Source organism: Neovison vison, chromosome 12 (assembly GCF_020171115.1).
Source record: "Neovison vison isolate M4711 chromosome 12, ASM_NN_V1, whole genome shotgun sequence".
In the NCBI taxonomy this organism is placed as follows: Eukaryota; Metazoa; Chordata; class Mammalia; order Carnivora; family Mustelidae; genus Neogale; species Neogale vison.
Window position 1 is genome coordinate 18042818 of NC_058102.1, and position 18406 is coordinate 18061223.

An 18406-nucleotide genomic window follows, 5' to 3' on the forward strand; every position below is an offset into this window, starting at 1 on the left:
TGAAGCCATGAAGCTCGAGGGAGGATTTTAAAGATGATTTCTTTGAAGAGAGAGTCCCCAGCCTGCCTTTCACCCCAAGGGCCATGAAAGGAGACTCGATGGGATGTTCTGAAGAATGTGATCTGTGTCCCCTGCAGATATGGTGGCCTGTGGGACTGGGGTTGTACTCAGACCCGAGCAATCTCACGCCACGGATGGCTGGCAGGTTGATCCACTGTGGAGGGCTGAGAGGTGTCCCAGCATTGGGACAGGCCCATGACTCCCAGTGCTGGCTTAGGACAAGAGAGGACATGTGTCCTGTGGGCCAGAGGTGTGGTAGGGTCAGAGAGAACTGGGTCCTTAGGTCCTATCTTAGATGGTGACCTAGGGGGCTGACAATCTTCCCCAGGGGAAAGGCTGGAGGTGGGTTCTGGATGCTTAGGGTCCAACAAGGAGATCAATGACTACAGGACTAGGGTGCATGCACGCAGGTCAAGGGGACAACAGTCAGAGACCACCAATTATGGTTGGGGTTTCCAAAGAACCACCAGAGCATCAGAAGGAGGGGGGAAGGAGGAGAGAGGGAGGGAAGGAGGAGGGAGGGAGGGAGGAGATAGAGAAAGAGAGGGAAAGGTCCCTATAAGACATTAATCAACATAATCTTTGGAGAATTTTCTCTCTCCACACTTAATAAATATTTTATGGATTCACAGAAAAAAGGAAAGAGAGAAGAAGGGAGAGAGAAAGAGAGAGAGAGAGAGAGAGAGAGAGAGAGAGAGAATGAGACAGAGAGAGAGAGAGAGACAGCGTGAATGAGTGTTTTGAAACACTGGCCCGGCCTAGGAAGAGCAATGCCATCTCAAGACAGTGACAGTTAAATTAAGAACCTTCCCACCCTTTTAAGGTCTCCCCTTGACCACCAACACTTTCTGGCCTTCAACTTCAGACCCAATACAAATCCACACTGAATTTAATGAGCTCAGGGAAGGGAACAGGAGGTTACTTAAGTCGATTGTCTTTCAGCTCCAAACCCACCCTCCACATTCTGCTTTGTGATCCTTTCACAGGGCTCCTGTAAGGCTCTCCCGCTGGAAAGCACTAGAAAGAGACTGTGAGGCCTATTAGAGCAGAAGGAAGGAGAAGGAATTTCCTCATCCTGTTTGCTTCCTGTTCCTGTGGGCATCACCCCAGCCCCACTCTGCACCCCAGAAGTGGTAGCTGAATCTGGAGGGCAGTTTCTCAGACATCAGCACCTGCTGGGCAACACCTTCTGCTAGAGTCTGGGTCTTGGAACCCCCAGGGACTGTCCTCCAGGGTCAGAGACACCAGATGACCGGCATCCCCTCCACTGAGGTCTGAGCTACAGCTCTGGGGGCTCTTCCTCTGTATTTCTAAGTTTTGGTGCTTCTAACCTCTTTCATTTGTTCTCCTAGTCTTTGGGGTCTAGATGCTTCCTGCAGTCGCTACCTCTGTGATTTTTCTCTCTCTCTCCTTTTAACCTTTCAGTTATACTTACACAGCTTTGTACCCAATAACCAATTCATGATATTAACCTCCCTCTGGTATGGTTTCAGTCTCCTGATGGATCCTGGTTGATGGAACAACAAGCCCCCTCCTCCAGCTTCCTGCCTGGACAAAGCCCCAGCAGGGAACCATGAGAGAAGATGTGATTTAAAAATCCAGTTCAAGGTATTGATTATTACAGGGGCTGGAATTTTTTTTTCTTAACTTAATGGAGACTCTGTTTGTGATTTCAAATGATCTTAGGACTCTTGGGGGAAACAGAAAGGTCATGGGATTGCCTGACGTTTCCTGCCAAAGCAGGAAAAGAACATTTCCCACTGAATAGGTTCACAGGAACTGGAGCAGGGAAGATGAAGGTGATTTCTGACCCCTCCCAAGAACCCTGCTTGTTCATCATGTCGGTCACAAAAGTGTAGGATTCCATCCCTGCCCTCAAGGACTTTGCAAGCTCCTTGGGGAGCTAAGACCCTATTGCTTGAAAGGACAACTCATCACACCATATAGATGCTGAAGGGCGAGCAAATGGTCTGAACTCAGAAGCAGGAGAGATTTTCAGTTGGCTCAGGCGGTGAGCCAGTTTTCCCGAGGAGGTCAGACTGGACTTGAGGAATGGGTGAGGGTGATTCTGGAGGTGAAGGCCGAAGGGGAGGCTTCCTGATTGAGGGGGGCAGCGTTTGTGTGTGCACATGTGTGCATGTGTGTTTGCGTGTATGGGTAGATATGAACAAAGGTACCAACCACGCCTTTGGCTTGTTTGGGGTCTCTGAGACTGTCACTCTGGTTAGACCAGGGCGATTCTGCAGAGAATAGGTGGGCCCGAGGACAGCTTAGAGGAACTTCAGGTGTCCATCCATATTTCTCTAGGGTCTCTGTCTCAGCCACCTTATCTGAAGATATAAGGGAATACAGTGTGCTTTCTGTACAAATATAGCTTCAAACATGTCCTCCCATCATGGGGGGGTTGGGGGCGGGGCAACTCTGGCTCCTAAGTGAAAATTCTGGAGCAACCACTGAATGAAAGATGAATGGTGGCAGTTGACAGAGGCCTCAGGTACCTGGGCAGGTGGTCTGAAGCCCGTCTTGTAAGAAATGGGGATCCACCCAAGGCTTTTCAGGCAGAGTGGCAAGACTGGAGCCTGACATTCTTTGATAAAATCTTTTGACAGATTTGGACTGTCTAGCCCCAGACGTTAGGAATCAGGGAGGATGGAGGTGGGGAGAAGAGGAGGAGGAAGACAGAGATGACCCACTTCCTCCTTATCCCTGCCTCTGACATCTCAGCTGCCTGGGACCAGGGAGGCCAAGGTGGGGAAGTGGCGGGAGACCAGGAGGATCCTTCCAGATTCCCGAGACGCCTGTATCCTTGTGTTGAGGCCCGAGTGTGAACTTCCAGGAGTGTGAATGAGACACACGGGTGGAAATTTGCCTTAAGTATCTGGACATGGACAAGTAAGTTTTGATGAGAGAGTGGAATGGTCCATGATTAATGGATTGAAAAATGTTGACTTTGAATGTTCAGAAAATAATTGTCCTGGTTATCATTCCCAGTACTTACTAGAGTTGTGACCTTTTTCTCCCGGATGTAATTCTCAATGGCGTCATTGTTTGGAGCAAACACAGTGTAAGCGCTGGCTGCCTCGATCGCACTGGCCAGGTTATATTGCTGTGATGGCGAGAGACAAGAAGGTGTGAGAGATTTCCCTGCGCAGGTACCCCGAGTGAGCGGGCTGTGCAGAGAACGTGGTACTTACAATGATGTAGCCCCGGAAGATGGAATAGTTGGGCATCTGGTCCAGCCGGGTGAGCAGGTTTGGCAAGGAGACTGTTAGGCTTCTTTGGGGAATCAAAACCTGGGAAAGGAAGCCCCCGGAATCTGTTAGCATGTGTCCATAGGGCTTGCTACTTTCTGGTAGGTAGGGTCATGTCACCGACAAGATGCAATGATAAGGACCCCTGCTAGTCCACAAAGCACTTCTGCAAATTTAACGAAGGACACCTTTTTCTCTGATGGTTGGCAACACCCAATGAGGGTGCACAGTCTGGGAGTCAAGTGGGCTGGGGGTGAGCCTCATGCCACCCTGAGGCCAGGCGCTGATATGCAGATAATGCCCTGCACACGTGTTCATGGTGGCCTTGGCAAAGGTGCCCACGGTGTCCAAGGGCAGGTGGAGGAGGTCCTTAGGGAGCCAGTGCAACCCAGAGGCTAACCAGAGAACTTGAACAAGATGACAGGCATCCAGGATTCTTTTGTGGTCACATCACTTCTTCCTCAGTCCAGTTACTTAACCCTGAGGAGCCTTACTTGTTGTCTCCCTTGTGAATTGAGGACAGTTGCATTTACTCTCTTGCGGTTGCAGTAAAAATCACAGGAGATAATGGGACATGATATATTGTACAAGGCCTGTTACTGCGCTGTCAGTCATTCCAGTTATTACCACGTACAAGGGTAGAGGCTGGTGCTGATGAGGGACAAAGAGACACAGCTCCCCCATCCCCAGGACATGCCATCACTTGGGGGTCTGGGACTATACCGTGAGGAAGAACTATCAGTACAAGAGGGCACAGTGTACCAAATGAGTTCTATACCCCTAAATCCCATGGAATTATGGAGAGGGGAGAAAGGAGTAAAACCAACATTTATTGAGGGAAGGTCTGCTAGGCAGTAGGCATCGAGAGAGAGAAGGTGTTGTTTTGTTCTTCCTGGGGAAGAAAGATGAGGCTCAGAGAGGTTATGTCCCTTGCCCAAGTTCACATAGCTTGCTATCAGTGGGTCCCCAGATTCTGTATGCCATCCTTGATGATATGGGTGGCAGGATTAGAAAGGCTTCAGGGAGGAGCTGAGACATGATTGACCTCATGATAATATCAATCAGGACAGGAGATGGGTTCAGGGGCCGTTGTACTAATAAGGTATGGCCATCAGAAATGTAAATAACGAGAGGTAATTTCATGTTTTTTTAAAAAGGTTTTTAGTAGGAAAGCCAGGATGGAGAAGAAAAATACCCTTGATAAGTAATGTTCATTTGCATCATAAGAAGTCATAAACTGAGCATAGTTCCCTAAAAGTGATCAGTTGCTCAAAAATGTTGTTTTTCTTAATGTTTCTTGGTAATACAAGGGAATTGCAAGGTTTTTGCAAAATAATGCACCCAGGCATCTTACAAATAGCTTCTTTCCTGCACAGAAATAGTTGACCTTTTTCTGTAAATTAAAATCAAAAGTGAGTATAGAAGTGCCAAGTGAGGATAATTTTAGTTAAAATGCTATTAGTTAATTGTCTTTTCCAATCTTCCACCTTTTGAAACTTCCCAATATACCTTAAATTCTAACTAATTTTCTTTTTTTTTTTTTTTTATTTTTTATTTTTATTTATTTATTTTTTTTTAATATTTTATTTTATTTATTTGACAGAGATCACAAGCAGGCAGAGAGGCAGTCAGAGAGAAAGGTGGAGGGAAGCAGGCTCCCCGCCAAGCAGAGAGCCCGATGCGGGGCTTGATCCCAGAACCCTGGGATCATGACCTGAGCTGAAGGCAGAAGTTTAACCCACTGAGCCACCCAGGTGCCCCACATCATTAGTTTTTTTTTTTTTTTTTTTAAATTTTTTTCCCCCAATTTATTTATTTTCAGAAAAGCAGTATTCATTATTTTTTCACCACACCCAGTGCTCCATGCAAGCTGTGCCCTCTATAATACCCACCACCTGGTACCCCAACCTCCCACCCCCCCGCCACTTCAAACCCCTCAGACTGTTTTTCAGAGTCCATAGTCTCTCATGGTTCACCTCCCCTTCCAAATCTAACTAATTTTCAATGAAAATCCTAATATAGTAACAGAAAATTACAGGATAGCTTAAAACTGTGTTTCCCGCTATACTTTTTGTTTTATTTTGTACCTTTGAATACTGTTGCATTGTGTCTTAGAAGAAAATGAAAATTTCAAAATACTTTATCTACTTTTTTCCATATTTTTCTAGGGCTTCCTTACCCTATCTTTTTAGGGTGAAATCATGGAGAAAGGGAAGAGGAAAAATAATGCATAACCACTTGACTGTCCTCTAGTTCTTGATTAAAATATTCACATAAATAAAAAATATAACATATTTGGTCACACTTGATGAAGGGGCCATTGCCAAATATAGGCTGAATAAGTAAGAACAGAGTCTGACTGGATGAAGAGAACCTCTAAGCAGTTTGAACATTAATGTCATGGAGCACAACACAGGATACTTTTCCACTAGAGGAACGTACTTCCACCCCCACATCCCCTACCAATCATCCTGTGCAGAAGTAATAAGTGAAGTCAGAGGAGATGCTGTCCGCATGGCAGGTGGCAAGCGTGTACCTTGTTGATGATGTGTATCACACCGTTTGTGGCTGCGTTGTCACCGTCAATGACAGATGCTCCTTCAATCATGACAGTCTGTAAATGCAAAGCACAGTGGGAAGGTGAGTCTCCATAGGGTAGGAAATTTAGGGATTGAAACTATTTCTGGGTTTTGGACTTCTCAAGCAGTAGTGACTTTTAAATTTTTTACTATGACCTGAAGTTAGAAATATCTTTAAATTGTGACACACCAGGCATCTCTCTCTCTCTCACACACACACACTTAAAATGGAACGATACTTTCCTCTACTTTTGGGGAGGCCCCTGAATACCAATTCTGTTATTTTCTACTTCATTCAAAAAATGCTGGTTGAGGCTCACCAAAGCGATTCTGTAGTCTGAAAAACCCTGTAGATGGTGTTGTGGGTTGCACTGTGTCCTCAGTATTCGTATGTTGGGTTCCTAACCCCCAGTACTTCAGAATGGGACCTTATTTGGAAATAGGGTGTTTACAGAGGTAATCTCATTACATTGAGATCATTGCAGTCAGTCCTGCTCCAGCATGGCTGGTGTTCTTCTAAGAAGAGGAAATTGGACACAGACCATGATCCGGGGAGAATGCTGTGTGAGTGTGAAGAGGGCCATGGACAAGCCAAGGAGAGAGGCTGGAATGGCCCCTTCCAATAGCCCTCAGGAGCCAAACTTGTTCACCTCTTGATCTTGACCTTTGGTCTTTAGAACCGTGAAACAAAATGTTCTGCTGTTCGAACCAGTCCCTTTGTGGTATGCTGAATAACAGCCTTAGCAAACTCATACGGACAGCCCCTGACTTTCTTGATCCAAATGAACTCAGTTACTTTTCAAGAATATTTATTACCCAACCTACACACTCACCCAGCCACCAACCAGCTGCAGCACAGCTGGGCTCCACTCTTTCTACTTTCCTTTCTTCCCCCACCCTTACCCTTTATTTGAAATCCCTCTTGGGAACCTAAGTGCAGAAGGGGACTTGTCTCACCCTGACAGCCACCAAGTCACTCAGTGAAGGCCCTGGAGAAAACACTCCTGGCTGCCTTGCACATCTCTTTTGGTTAAAGGGAGACATTTGTATCAGACCCAGGAACTCATTAAAATGTGTCTTTGGTGGTTAACTCCTCCAGGTCAAGGGTCCCATTGATTTGTCTCTGAATGCAGAGAACCCAGGATAAGCCTGCCCAGGGTAGGTGCTCAGCTCATGCTTGTTAGGAGAAACAATGATTTAAAACACCGATGGAGCACAACCCCATTGTCTGATACAGGTATGTAATGTACTAGAATTAGAACAATAATATGCCAAGAATCCATGGAACTGTATGCAACTCTTTCCTGCTTTCAACAAAGAATGATCTGATGATGCACATACATTTCAGCAATGCTAGCCATAGACCCTTTTCACAGCACTCTGTCATCTTCTCTGACATCATCTCTGTCACTGATGAGTAGGAAGGTAAAAATGTTTTAGAGCAGTTAATCCCAGAACATTTTAGATGGTGGTTCATGGTCCACTGATGCAGCACTTCTCACTTCCCAGTAAAATCTTCATTTTCACCTTGTGCAATTCATAGCCAGAGCTGTGGCATAGACACTGGCATACGCCTCAAGGCAGCCAAACTTCCTGACGCAAGGCTAACTCCAAGTCCGGACACATGGTGGTAAGTTCCAGAGGCTGAGCCTCCATGGGGTGGTGGCTCTTCCTTGTGTGTTGCTCTGACATGAGCACTGAGCCCCTGGTGTCTCATAGGTACTCAGTAAATGTTGGTTGACTGACTCTAACCTGACATCAAATTTTTGTTACCTGTAGTCACTCAATGAGTTGGTTACTGGTAACAGCTTTTAGTTTATCACGTATGAATAGCCACAGTTGTGAAACTGGGAAACCTTTACCCAGAATCATGGAAAGGTTTGCCTGGATCAGTCTGTGGTCTGTCAAGAAGAGCCTTGTGGCAAGCTGTAGGTGGAGAGTCACATTTTAGAGCATCACTACTACAGGGTAACGTGTGAGTGTGTGCGTGCGCGCGCGCGTGTGTGTGTATCAACATATGTTGACAGTTGTTGAGGTTGGGTGATGCCCCCATGGACGTTCTATTCTTGGGCTATTTTTGCTCATGTTTGGAGATTTTCATAACACAGACCTTCAAAGCAGGCAGCACAAACATAGATGACAGGTTTCCACTTAGCAGACAGGTTACAGAACTCTCTTACCCCATCTGCCTTCGCCAAGTGAAGGAAGTTGCCAGGCAGAGACGTTGCCAGAATGTCTGAAGATGACAGAGCCTGCAGATCTGCCACTCTGTATGTGCCCAGCAGCATATGGTACCTAAAACAACAACAGTCCAGAAGGGCTATCGTGAAATATCAATGCATGAAGGAGTATCATTGAATAGTTAAGAAAATAAGTTCTGGAGCCAGATGGCCAGATTCAAACTCTTCCCCTGATGTTATCAGCCATGGAGCCCTGGGTTAGTTATGGAATCACCCCATACCTCAGTTTATACATCTGTATAATAGGTATAATTTTAATGCCTCTCTCCTAGGGTTGTTGAGAGATGAACTGAATTATAAGTGAGGTAGTTAGCACAGAGTTGGCTGTCCATAATGTTAACTGTTACCATCCTGGGGGAAGGAGGTGAGGAGTGTTCTAGAACATGCTGGTTTCTGTGGTTTTCAAGGACCATGTGGCTTCCCTCTACTGAACTTTGCATGGATGCCGGTAAGATATCATGAAGAATAAAATACATAATACCTACTTTATTAGGACTGGAATATTGCTCTTGGACAACCAAAAGATTTTTTCATCTTGATCCATGTCCTCAATAGCTTGCTGGGAAGGCACGAGGACAGTGAGGTTTGAGGCAGCTGACAGCATGGGTTGTAGAGAAGCATTCTGAATCACAGGAGGGAAATAAAGTTGGCCTGGCTCACGTTAGAGGACAGACAGAGTGGACTGAATGCTTGGCAGAGATGAAGACTTCCCAGGGAAGTAATTTCAGGGACACTGGAAAGGTCCTAGGGGCCCCTGTCCCAAATCCATCCCACCCACTGGCTGGTGCCTCATATTCTCTGAGACACATTCTTTTTATTTAAACGTGTGAGCTTTGTCAAAAGGCAAACTTTCCTGGTCTCTAAACAAAGAGCCAGAGAATAGTCTTGATGATCCCGTGTGTGGGTGTGTGAGCCTTAAGAGCCCTTGGAATCCTGGGATCAAGTCCTGCATCGGGCTCCTTCCTCAGCAGGGAGCTTGCTTCTCTCTCTGCCTCTGCCTGCCACTCTGCCTGCTTGTTGCTCTCCCTCTCTCCCTCTCTCTCTCCCTCTGAGAAATAAATAAAAAAAAATCTTAAAAAAAAAAAAAAAAAGAACTCTTGGAGGCCCTAGTAATAAGGATGGTGGGACGATTATAGGAAACGTTTCAGCGTAGGGGACAGACTGGAGGCCTGAAATCAGACCTGGAGCTAGTTCTGGGTTGAAGCAGTGCACTTATGTTTAACAACTGATCCCAAGAAAAACAAGCAAAAAGCCCTGGTTTGTAACATCCCCTGATTTCTGTGGTGTATATCCTCCCACCATGGCTGATTTCAGGGTACCAGTGTGAGAGCACTGAAGGTGAGTTTGGGGAAGATATGCTCTCGTGCGTTGGGATGAGTTGGGTCCACCATGCCACTGGGCAAGCTTATGCATGTGGGCTTGGCCTATATGGAAGTCAGCATGTGCAGCCGGACTCTGAGTCCCCGTTCTTTCACGTGACGGGGGCGGAGAGGCTCCACACAGAAGCAATCAGGAGCTGTCCCAGATTGGTGCTGACTAGGCACCAAGACCATATCTTGACATGAGTCTTCTCAGAGGGGATATACCAGTGGTCATGATGGCACTTTGGCCCACTCATGCAAAGATGACAGAGACGCCCACAACTGGGTATAGTGGGGATTGGATTCTTCATCATAGAACTTTCCAGGGAAAGAGAAGAAATTCCTCAGAGCATGTTGGGCGAAGAGCTGAACGCCCATGTATTATGTCAGATTACAACTATAAACCCCAAATCCAACTCGGTGAATGGCAGTAATTAATTATTTTGACTTTTTATTTATTATTTTTATTTTTTTTTATATTTTCAGCATAACAGTATTGATTGCTTTTGCACCACACCCAGTGCTCCATGCAATCTGTGCCCTCTCTAATACCCACCACCTGGTTCCCCCAACCCCCCACCCCGCACCCCTTCAAACCTCTCAGATTGTTTTTCAGAGTCCATAGTCTCTCATTGTTCACCTCCCCTTCCAATTTCCCTAACTCCCCTTGTCCTCCATGCTATTTGTTATGCTTTTTAAAAAAGACTCCTTGATGTGATACATGTATATTTGAATTGGCTGAAAAGTTGACCCCTCTAACTTAACCCAGATCAGAACTTCTTAGCCCTGCTTGCATGTTAGAATCACCTGGGAAGATTTTAAAGATATTATTTATTTATTTATTTGAGAGAGAGATCACAAGTAGCCCGAGAAAAGGGGGAAGTAGGCTCCCTGCAGGGAGCCCGATGTGGGACTCAATCCCATGACTTTGAGATCGTGACCTGAGCCAAAGGCAGAGGCTTAACCCACTGAACTACCCTGGCAACCCAACCTGGGGAGCTTTGAAAATGCCCTGATGACCAGGGTGCCCCTCTGATCAGTCAAGCCAGGGTGTCTGTGGCGGGAGCGGAGGCATGGCTATTTAAACAGGGCATTCCATGTGATTCTAATTTGTGGTCAGGGTGGAGGACCACTGCTCTACACAATTGCCTTCCCTCCTTCCTATCAGCTGAGTTTTCAGTTTTCTGTTACATGCACTCCAAATTTCTAAAATCGTATACATTTCCAAAGTTCCAACGAAGGTACTCACGTTTATCCACTGGTTAAATACAGTTGCTGTCGAGAGGAATGACAATTCCTTATTCATGTCATGCAGGGGAGGGAGGGAGAGATCAGAGAGAACACGAGAGAAGGAACAGTGAATGAGCATGATCACAGTGAACCGCTGAACAGCATGCACTTAGCCTTCCCAGGGAGGGGCTCAGCTCATTTTCCGCACCAATAGGAATGGCGGCCTGCTAGTTGAATTTCCCTGTGCTGCACAGTTCTTTCATGCTTAGGAGCTCCGTTACCCTCTCTACTCAAGATAAAGAAGTAACTCCAGAAACTTCAGATGGAACCACCAGCTGAAGCTCTTCCAAGTCAGAATTTAGTTTAGTTTTTTTTTTTTAAAGATTTTTATTTATTTATTTGATAGAGAGAGATCACAAGTAGGCAGAGAGGCAGGCAGAGAGAGAGGGGGAAGCAGGCTCCCCGCTGAGCAGAGAGCCCGATGTGGGGCTCAATCCTAGGACCCTGAGATCATGACCCGAGCTGAAGGCTGAGGCTTAAACCACTGAGCCACCCAGGCGCCCCCAGAATTTAGTTTTTCAGGGCATGATGCCCCACCCTAGGGAGGGTCACAGAGCTCCATGACAGCCCCCTTTTCGAGCCAACATGGAGTAGTGGCTTGGAATGCGGAGCCAGACCACCTTGGTTTTCATTCTGGTCTGGCCATTGCCTAATGCCTTAGGCAAGTTACTTGGTCTCTCTGGGTTTGACGTTCTTGCCTGTAAGATGGGGATAATAAAAGCTCTAACTGATAGGTGGCTGTGAAATGTGGAGAAGTTAATGTTTTAAAGTGCTTAGAATGGAGGCTGGCATGCGGGACATGCTCAGGACATCTCAGCCACTCTTCTCCCTCAACTTTCCACCGTGGACGATGCTCATGAACATATATATTGAACCGCGGCTATAGGCACCAGATTGGAATGAAGGGAGGGCATACAAAAGGGAAAAGACGACTTTTGCTCTCACACAACTTACACTTGTTTGGGGGAAGTTAAGACTTGAAAAGATTCCCACAGCGCCAGTACCTCAGTCATACGTGCAGGAGTGCTAAAGAATGCACTAGACCTTGAGTTCCAAAAGACTGGGCTCATTTCCTGAATCTGCCATCTGCTACTACCTGTGTGATCTTGGGTAAGTCACTTAACCTCTCTGAGAACTCAAGTCTTACCTGAAAATGAATATGAGGATGCCTGGCTGCTGGGATTATGAACATTCATGTAAGGGAAAGCATTTTAAAATTATTAAACACCATGAGAATGACAATAGTTATCATATACAAATTTATACTGAGGCAATAAATCTCAGAGTTGTCTCAATTCCTTTTTGAAGTAGTTGAGTTTATCAGATGAATTAGTAAATACCTGTCACACAGTCAGCAAGTAAACTGGCAGGTACAAGAGCTGAGATGGGTGAGTAATCCCCAGAAGGGGCTGCTCCAAGGGGGAGGACGGTATAGATGGGACCTGAGCTGATGGCAGAAAGCCAGGAGGCTGGGTCCCTGGGACAGGGAGCCAAGCTGGCAATGGGAGCTGTGAGGCTAAGCAGTTTGCAAAATGAGTGAGTAGCTTACTTCCTGTATGATCTTCTGGAGCACAGGACTGGTAGAATACTTAAAGGCATCCTAGCCAAGAGCTTTTTTTTTTTTTTTTTTTTAAGAGTTTTGTCTTTATTATTCTGCACACGAGTTCATCTTGGATGACTTACCACGGCTGCATTTCCGTAGCACAGATGGCCGTCTCCTTCATAGCCCTCCTGGCAAACACAACTCCAGAGGCCAGATTCTTCTGTAAGCTGACAGGTTGCCTGGTAAAACAAAGATAAAAGAAACCATTTGGCATCCTAATAAATAGTTAGCTCCCAGTTACATTCCTTGAGCCCTCAGGCTCCATCAAAGGTGAGAATTGCAACTTTGGGGTTGAAAGATGCTAGGAGGGACCCACAGACGTGGCCCTGTTGCAAGGAAAATCTCCTGTCTGTATGTTTGGTGCAGCTCCTGCTTAAACACAATTAAATTCTTTCTTTTCATCCCTCACAGATTTAGCATATAAAAGTACAGGACAAGGGGCGTTAGAGAGGAGTAGGGAATTTGGGTAAATTGGAAGGGGAGGTGAACCATGAGAGACTATGGACTCTGAAAAACAATCTGAGGGGTTTGAAGTGGCGGGGGGGGGTGGGAGGTTGGGGTACCAGGTGGTGGGTATTATAGAGGGCATGGCTTGCATGGAGCACTGGGTATGGTGAAAAAATAATGAATAATGTTTTTCTGAAAATAAATAAATTGAAAAAAAAAGTACAGGACACACAGTTAATTTGAATTTCAGATAAACATGTAAGTTTTAGTACAAGCATGTCCCATGTAACATTTGGGGGCCCGCTGATGCTGAAGAAGGATTCACTGTCAATCTGAAATGTAAATTTACTGGGTGTCCCATACTTATTTTATCTGGAAACTCTATGTTGGTTCTTCTATGCTTTGGAATGAAGAGACAGTTGCAGTACCTTCTCACCATTAGAATATCAGGGCTTGATTGGCCTTAAATGAAGCAAAAGTGTTGGGTCTCCTTCAGATTTATGAAGTGCTCTCATGATTCTTGAGAAATGGATACTGTGGGGCATCTCCTCTATTTTTCTTTAAAAACTACCCTCCCCCACATAGCAGTGGGCTCCGGCAACCATGTTCCTAATATGTCACCACATTCCCTGGCCATAAATGACTGGCTCATATGTGGACCCTTGGATCCCTAAACCCCTGGATGGCCAGCTCCTTTCTCCTATGATTTGGAATTGGGACATAAATTGCCAATAAGTTGGTGGGCATCACTGGGGGTGGAGGGTGATGTTGATCTAAGAAAAGGGAGCTGTGTACCCCAAGATACAAAAAAGGAGCATTTAAAGTTGGGAGAGAGTGAGAGACAAAGAGAAAGCAGGTGCACAGAGAAAAGCAACATGAGCGATCACATAGTCTCAGAGGTTTGGAGGAAAAGGCTGCCTTGATCTTGATGTCTTTGGGTCTTGATTCTGGATCCTTGGGAGGTCAACTTGTATTTCCTGCCCTTGGAGCTACCCTGGGAGGACTCCCTGCAAATTCCTTTTTTGCTTAAGTTGATTCGTGTGGTTTCTGTTACTGGTACCGAAGGACTTGACTAAGGGTTGTCTTCCTTGGTTCTGAAGTTGGGTGCTTAATGATGTTCTTTTGAAAACATGAACATGATCAACTCTAATATCTTTGCCCACTCTTCCATAATGTAGACACAAGGCACAAGCTACCGTTGGGTGGGCATTTTCACCAATAATTTGTTAGGTTCTGACATTCAAAATGGGAGTCAAGTCATCCAGTCAATTAAGAATTTCCAGGCTAAGCAAATAAAAAATATCAAGTTAAATATGAATTTCAGAGAGGGTCTGGATAATTTTTAGTATAAATTTGCCCCATGTAATCTTTGGAACATACTCGTGCTGAAGGATTGTTATTTATTTGACATTCTGACTTAGCTGGGAAGTCTGTCTTTTATCTGGCAATCATACGTTTGTTCTTCCAAGCTTTGGACTGGAGTAACATTTGTAAGAACTACTCCCATTCTGCCTGGGGACTCTCTTTGGGAGGAGGAAAGATTTTGTTCATTAGTAGGTTCTAGATAAGAAATTAACTAGCCTTCTTTCTTTCTCAAGTAACTTTTTTTTTTTTTTTAAAGGATGAAGGAAATGAAGTAACTCACCAGTGGATGACATTGCTCAGTTTGTTCCCAGCATGAAGTGACTGCTTCACAATCAATCCCATTTCCTCGAAACCCTTGCTTGCACTCACACTCATTCTACAATTCCAAGAAAAAAAGAGACGATTGAACATGAGGGCCTTTCATGCTTTGTTACGTGGCCTGCAAACGAGCCATGGAAGTCATAGCTGTTTGGCCCCCTGAGTTGATGTATTTTGTTTGTTGTACTTCAGATTCCAGAGCTCTTGATCTGTTCATTCTGTGTTACATTTCATCTGAGAGTTCCCCGGTATTTCTTTTTGAATTCATTATCCCAGAAGTGCCGTACATGAGACAAGACAACCCAGGAAGTTGTGGGAAGAAAGGAATAGCATTTCTATTTATGAATTTTTATCTTTAACGATGTATCGATTCGCTATGTGTGTTTTATAAAGTAAAGATGTGTGTCTTTATTTAAAAAGATCTTATTTATTTATTTGAGAGCGGGAGAGAGAGAGAGGGAGTGTGAGTGAGCATGAGCAGGGAAGGGCGGATCCCAGGGTCATGACCTGAGCTGAAGGCAGAAGCTTAACCAACTGAGCCACCCAGGCACTGGTAAATGTTTGTTTCTGAGATGAACGTATATGTGTACAGAAGCACCTGTATACATCTTTATGTGGCAGGGCAAGACTCTATAAACATGGGTGTTTAATACTCTCCACTTGGTATCAAGGTAGCACCTCCCTGTATCCCCCAACCCTAACATATTGAGCCAAACATAGTTTGTCTTTTTACATACGTATTCATAGTAATTAGCATTTCTGCCTATTTGGAATATTTAAAAGTTCTCAGGCCAACTGGTAACTACTGGCAGTTAACTACTGGTAACTCTAGGGCAATCCTAGAGACAGTGTATTTTACTTCGTTTATGGCACTATAAAAAAACCTTTCTCTTCCTCCATCTCCCATATTAGGATGCCTTTATCCACAGAAAGAAAGAGCGGAGAGAGGGGGATAGATAGTATTATGGGTTGAAATGACTAGTTCCAATTCATATGTTGAAATCTTGACACCAGAACCTCAGAATGTAACCTTACTTGGAAATAGGATTATTATTATTATGTAATTAATTTAGACGTGGTTACACTGGAATGGGGTGTGTCCCCAATTCAATATGAGCAGTGTCCTCATGAAAATGGGGGATTGGGGCACAGACATGCACACAGGGAGAACTCCCTGTGATGATGAAGGCAGAAACCAGGATGATGCGTGAAGTTGAGGAATGCCAGAAACTGCCTGAAAACCACCCAGAGCTTGGAGAGCAGCATGGAACAGATTCCTCCTCAAGCCCTTTGATGGAGCCAAGCCTGCCCACACCTTGATCTTGGACCTCTTGCCTCCAGAACCATTAGACAATACATTTTTGTTGTTTTATGCCACCCAGTTAGTGACACTTTGTTACAGAAGCCTTAGCAAACTATTACAGAGACCAGGACATATTTTGTCTTTCTCAAACGCAATCTGGCAATTTAGGTGAGGCAAAAAACGAATACACTTGTTTGCCAAATGCGTGGTGAGCCATAAGACCGTAAGTAAGCTCTTTCATGAATAGGACTTTTTCACGGCCACGGTCACGGTACAGTCGTCATCACCTCCCCAGTGCAGACTGGTTCCTGAGCAGCAGCTTTCTCTGCCTCAGTCTCCCTTTCAAGAGGTTAAGTGAAAGTGATCACAGACTGTAGAGTGCTACAGAATTATAAAGTGTGCTCAGGCGCTTAAGCAGGGGCTCTGGAGTCAGACTGGGTGTGAATCTCACAGCATGATTTAGTAAATTACTTAGCTTCTCTGTGCCTGTTTTGTCTTCTGTAAGATGGGAATAATGCTAATCATCTATGTGGCAAGAAAAGCAAAAATAAACACACAGGGCCACATCTAACTAAAAAGCTTCTGCACAGCAAAAGAACCCATCAACAAAATGAAAAGGGAACCTACTGAATGGGAGAAAATATTTGCAAATTATATATCTAAGAAATAGTTAATATCCAAAATATACAAAGAACACAGGCAATGTAATAACAAAACAACAAACAACCCTTTTGAAAAGTGAGCAGAAGATTTGAATGGACATTTTTCCAAAGAAGACACACAGATAGCCAACAGATACATGAAGAGATGCTTGACATCACTTGACACCAGGGAAATGCAAATCGAAACCAGAATGAATTCTTACACCTCATAGGATGCCTATTATCAACAACACAAGAAGTAAGTGCTGGCGAAGAAGTGGAGAAGAAGAAACTCAAATGCATTGTTGGTGAGAACATAAACTGGCGCAGCCACTGTGCAAAACAGCATGGTGATTCCTCAAAAAATTAAAAATAGAACTATCTCTAAAAATAGAACTACCATACCTTCAAGCAATTTCATTTATGAATATTTATCTACATTTGAAAAGATATCTGCACTCCCATGCTCCCTGCAGCATTATTTACAATGGCCAAGATACAGAAGAAAAACCAGGTGTCCATGGATAGATGAATGGATAAAGAAGAGGTGATATGTATATCATATCCACAATACACACACACACACACACACACACACACACACACACACACACACGATGGAATATTACTCAGCCATGAAAAAGAATGAGCTCTTGCCATTTGCGACAGCGTAGCTGGACCTGGAGGGCATTATGCTAAGTGCAACAAAGAAAGACAAATACCATATGATCTCAATTATATAGGGAACCTTAAAAAAACCAACCTAAACCCCAAAACCTGAAATTAAACACATAGATAAAGAGCACAGATTGGTGGTTGCCAGAGGCTGGGGTGAGGTGGGGATGGGCTAAATGAGTAGAGAATGTCAAAAGGTGAAAAAAAAAATAGTACCTATGTCACGGGTTAGTTATGACAACCCATTCTCACTACTACAAATGATTAAAAAGCTGTAGTAAGTTCTAGACAAAGTACTGCTATGTCCAGTTGGGAAAAGCCACCTGAGGAGTCCTGCTCCCCTTTGCTTTCTGCCTCGGCACACCTACCTGCCCGGGGCCAACGTACAAACAGGTTGCATTGGCGTGGCAGCCGCCAGCACCTGGCAGCAGGCAGTGGTTGATCTCTGAGCAGTCTCTGCCGTCCCCGGTCCATCCCTGCTGGCACACGCATGTGTGGGTCCCCATGCCGGTTCTGATGCACTCTGCCTGTGGGGCGGAAAGCAGCAAATCTCTGAAACCTCAGTCCAGCCACATGACTCCAAAAGCAAAAAAAGAAGGTACCTCCTAGAAATGCATGTTTGCATGGAGTGCGATAGAAATGATTAAAATGCACTTTCGCACCGAGATCCACCGAACACAGGAGACAATTTAGAGAACAGTGTTGCTTGCTGTGGGCCAGCTAATGGCCAGCCCCAGGCACATAGCTGTCATTTATGGAGCTGGGGGACTGTTCTTAGTGTTTCACTGGTATAACCCATGATCTTGAGGAAGGTCCCGTTACTCTCTGCTTTACAGATAAGGAGGCTAGGCTGAGAGGAGTAAGTAACTTCCCTAAGGTCACACAGCACAAAACTTCAGCAACCCGTCTCCAGAATGCTGAGGTTCAAGCTCCTAACCACTGTAGCAACTCCAGGCCTCTCAGCCCGAGCGCCCCAGGAGGCTGAAGGACAGTGGGAGAGGAAGGAGGTGCCAGGTTCATTGTGGAGAGGGTGGGACCAGCACCAGGGGGATCTGGTGGGGTGGGGCAAGGCATTCCCATCTGATTTCACCCTTAAGCCACACTAGCTCCTGAAGGGGTTTCAGCATGGGAGAAACATGACCGGATCTGCTTCACGTCACTCTGGCTACGGATGGGCAATGAACACACCGGTGGGCCAGTGAAGCAGTGGGGAGACCAGGTAGCAAACTGTGCATAGGGAATGGACGTGACGAGGTCCCGGGGGTAGGAGGGA

At 45.2% G+C, this 18406-nt stretch overlaps 1 protein-coding gene across 1 annotated transcript in view; it reads right to left on the reverse strand.

Annotated features, from left to right (window-relative positions):
- STAB2 (stabilin 2) overlaps positions 1 to 18406 on the reverse strand; it is a 164590-nt gene that overhangs the window by 63674 nt on the left and 82510 nt on the right. The window contains exons 25-33 of the mRNA XM_044226577.1: positions 17502 to 17660; positions 14477 to 14572; positions 12465 to 12563; positions 10741 to 10788; positions 8616 to 8752; positions 8071 to 8185; positions 5848 to 5925; positions 3255 to 3353; positions 3059 to 3166 (exon numbers count right to left, since the gene is read on the reverse strand). Coding sequence (XP_044082512.1) covers positions 3059 to 3166; positions 3255 to 3353; positions 5848 to 5925; positions 8071 to 8185; positions 8616 to 8752; positions 10741 to 10788; positions 12465 to 12563; positions 14477 to 14572; positions 17502 to 17660 — 939 coding nt within the window. The remainder of the gene's footprint in view (positions 1 to 3058; positions 3167 to 3254; positions 3354 to 5847; positions 5926 to 8070; positions 8186 to 8615; positions 8753 to 10740; positions 10789 to 12464; positions 12564 to 14476; positions 14573 to 17501; positions 17661 to 18406) is intronic.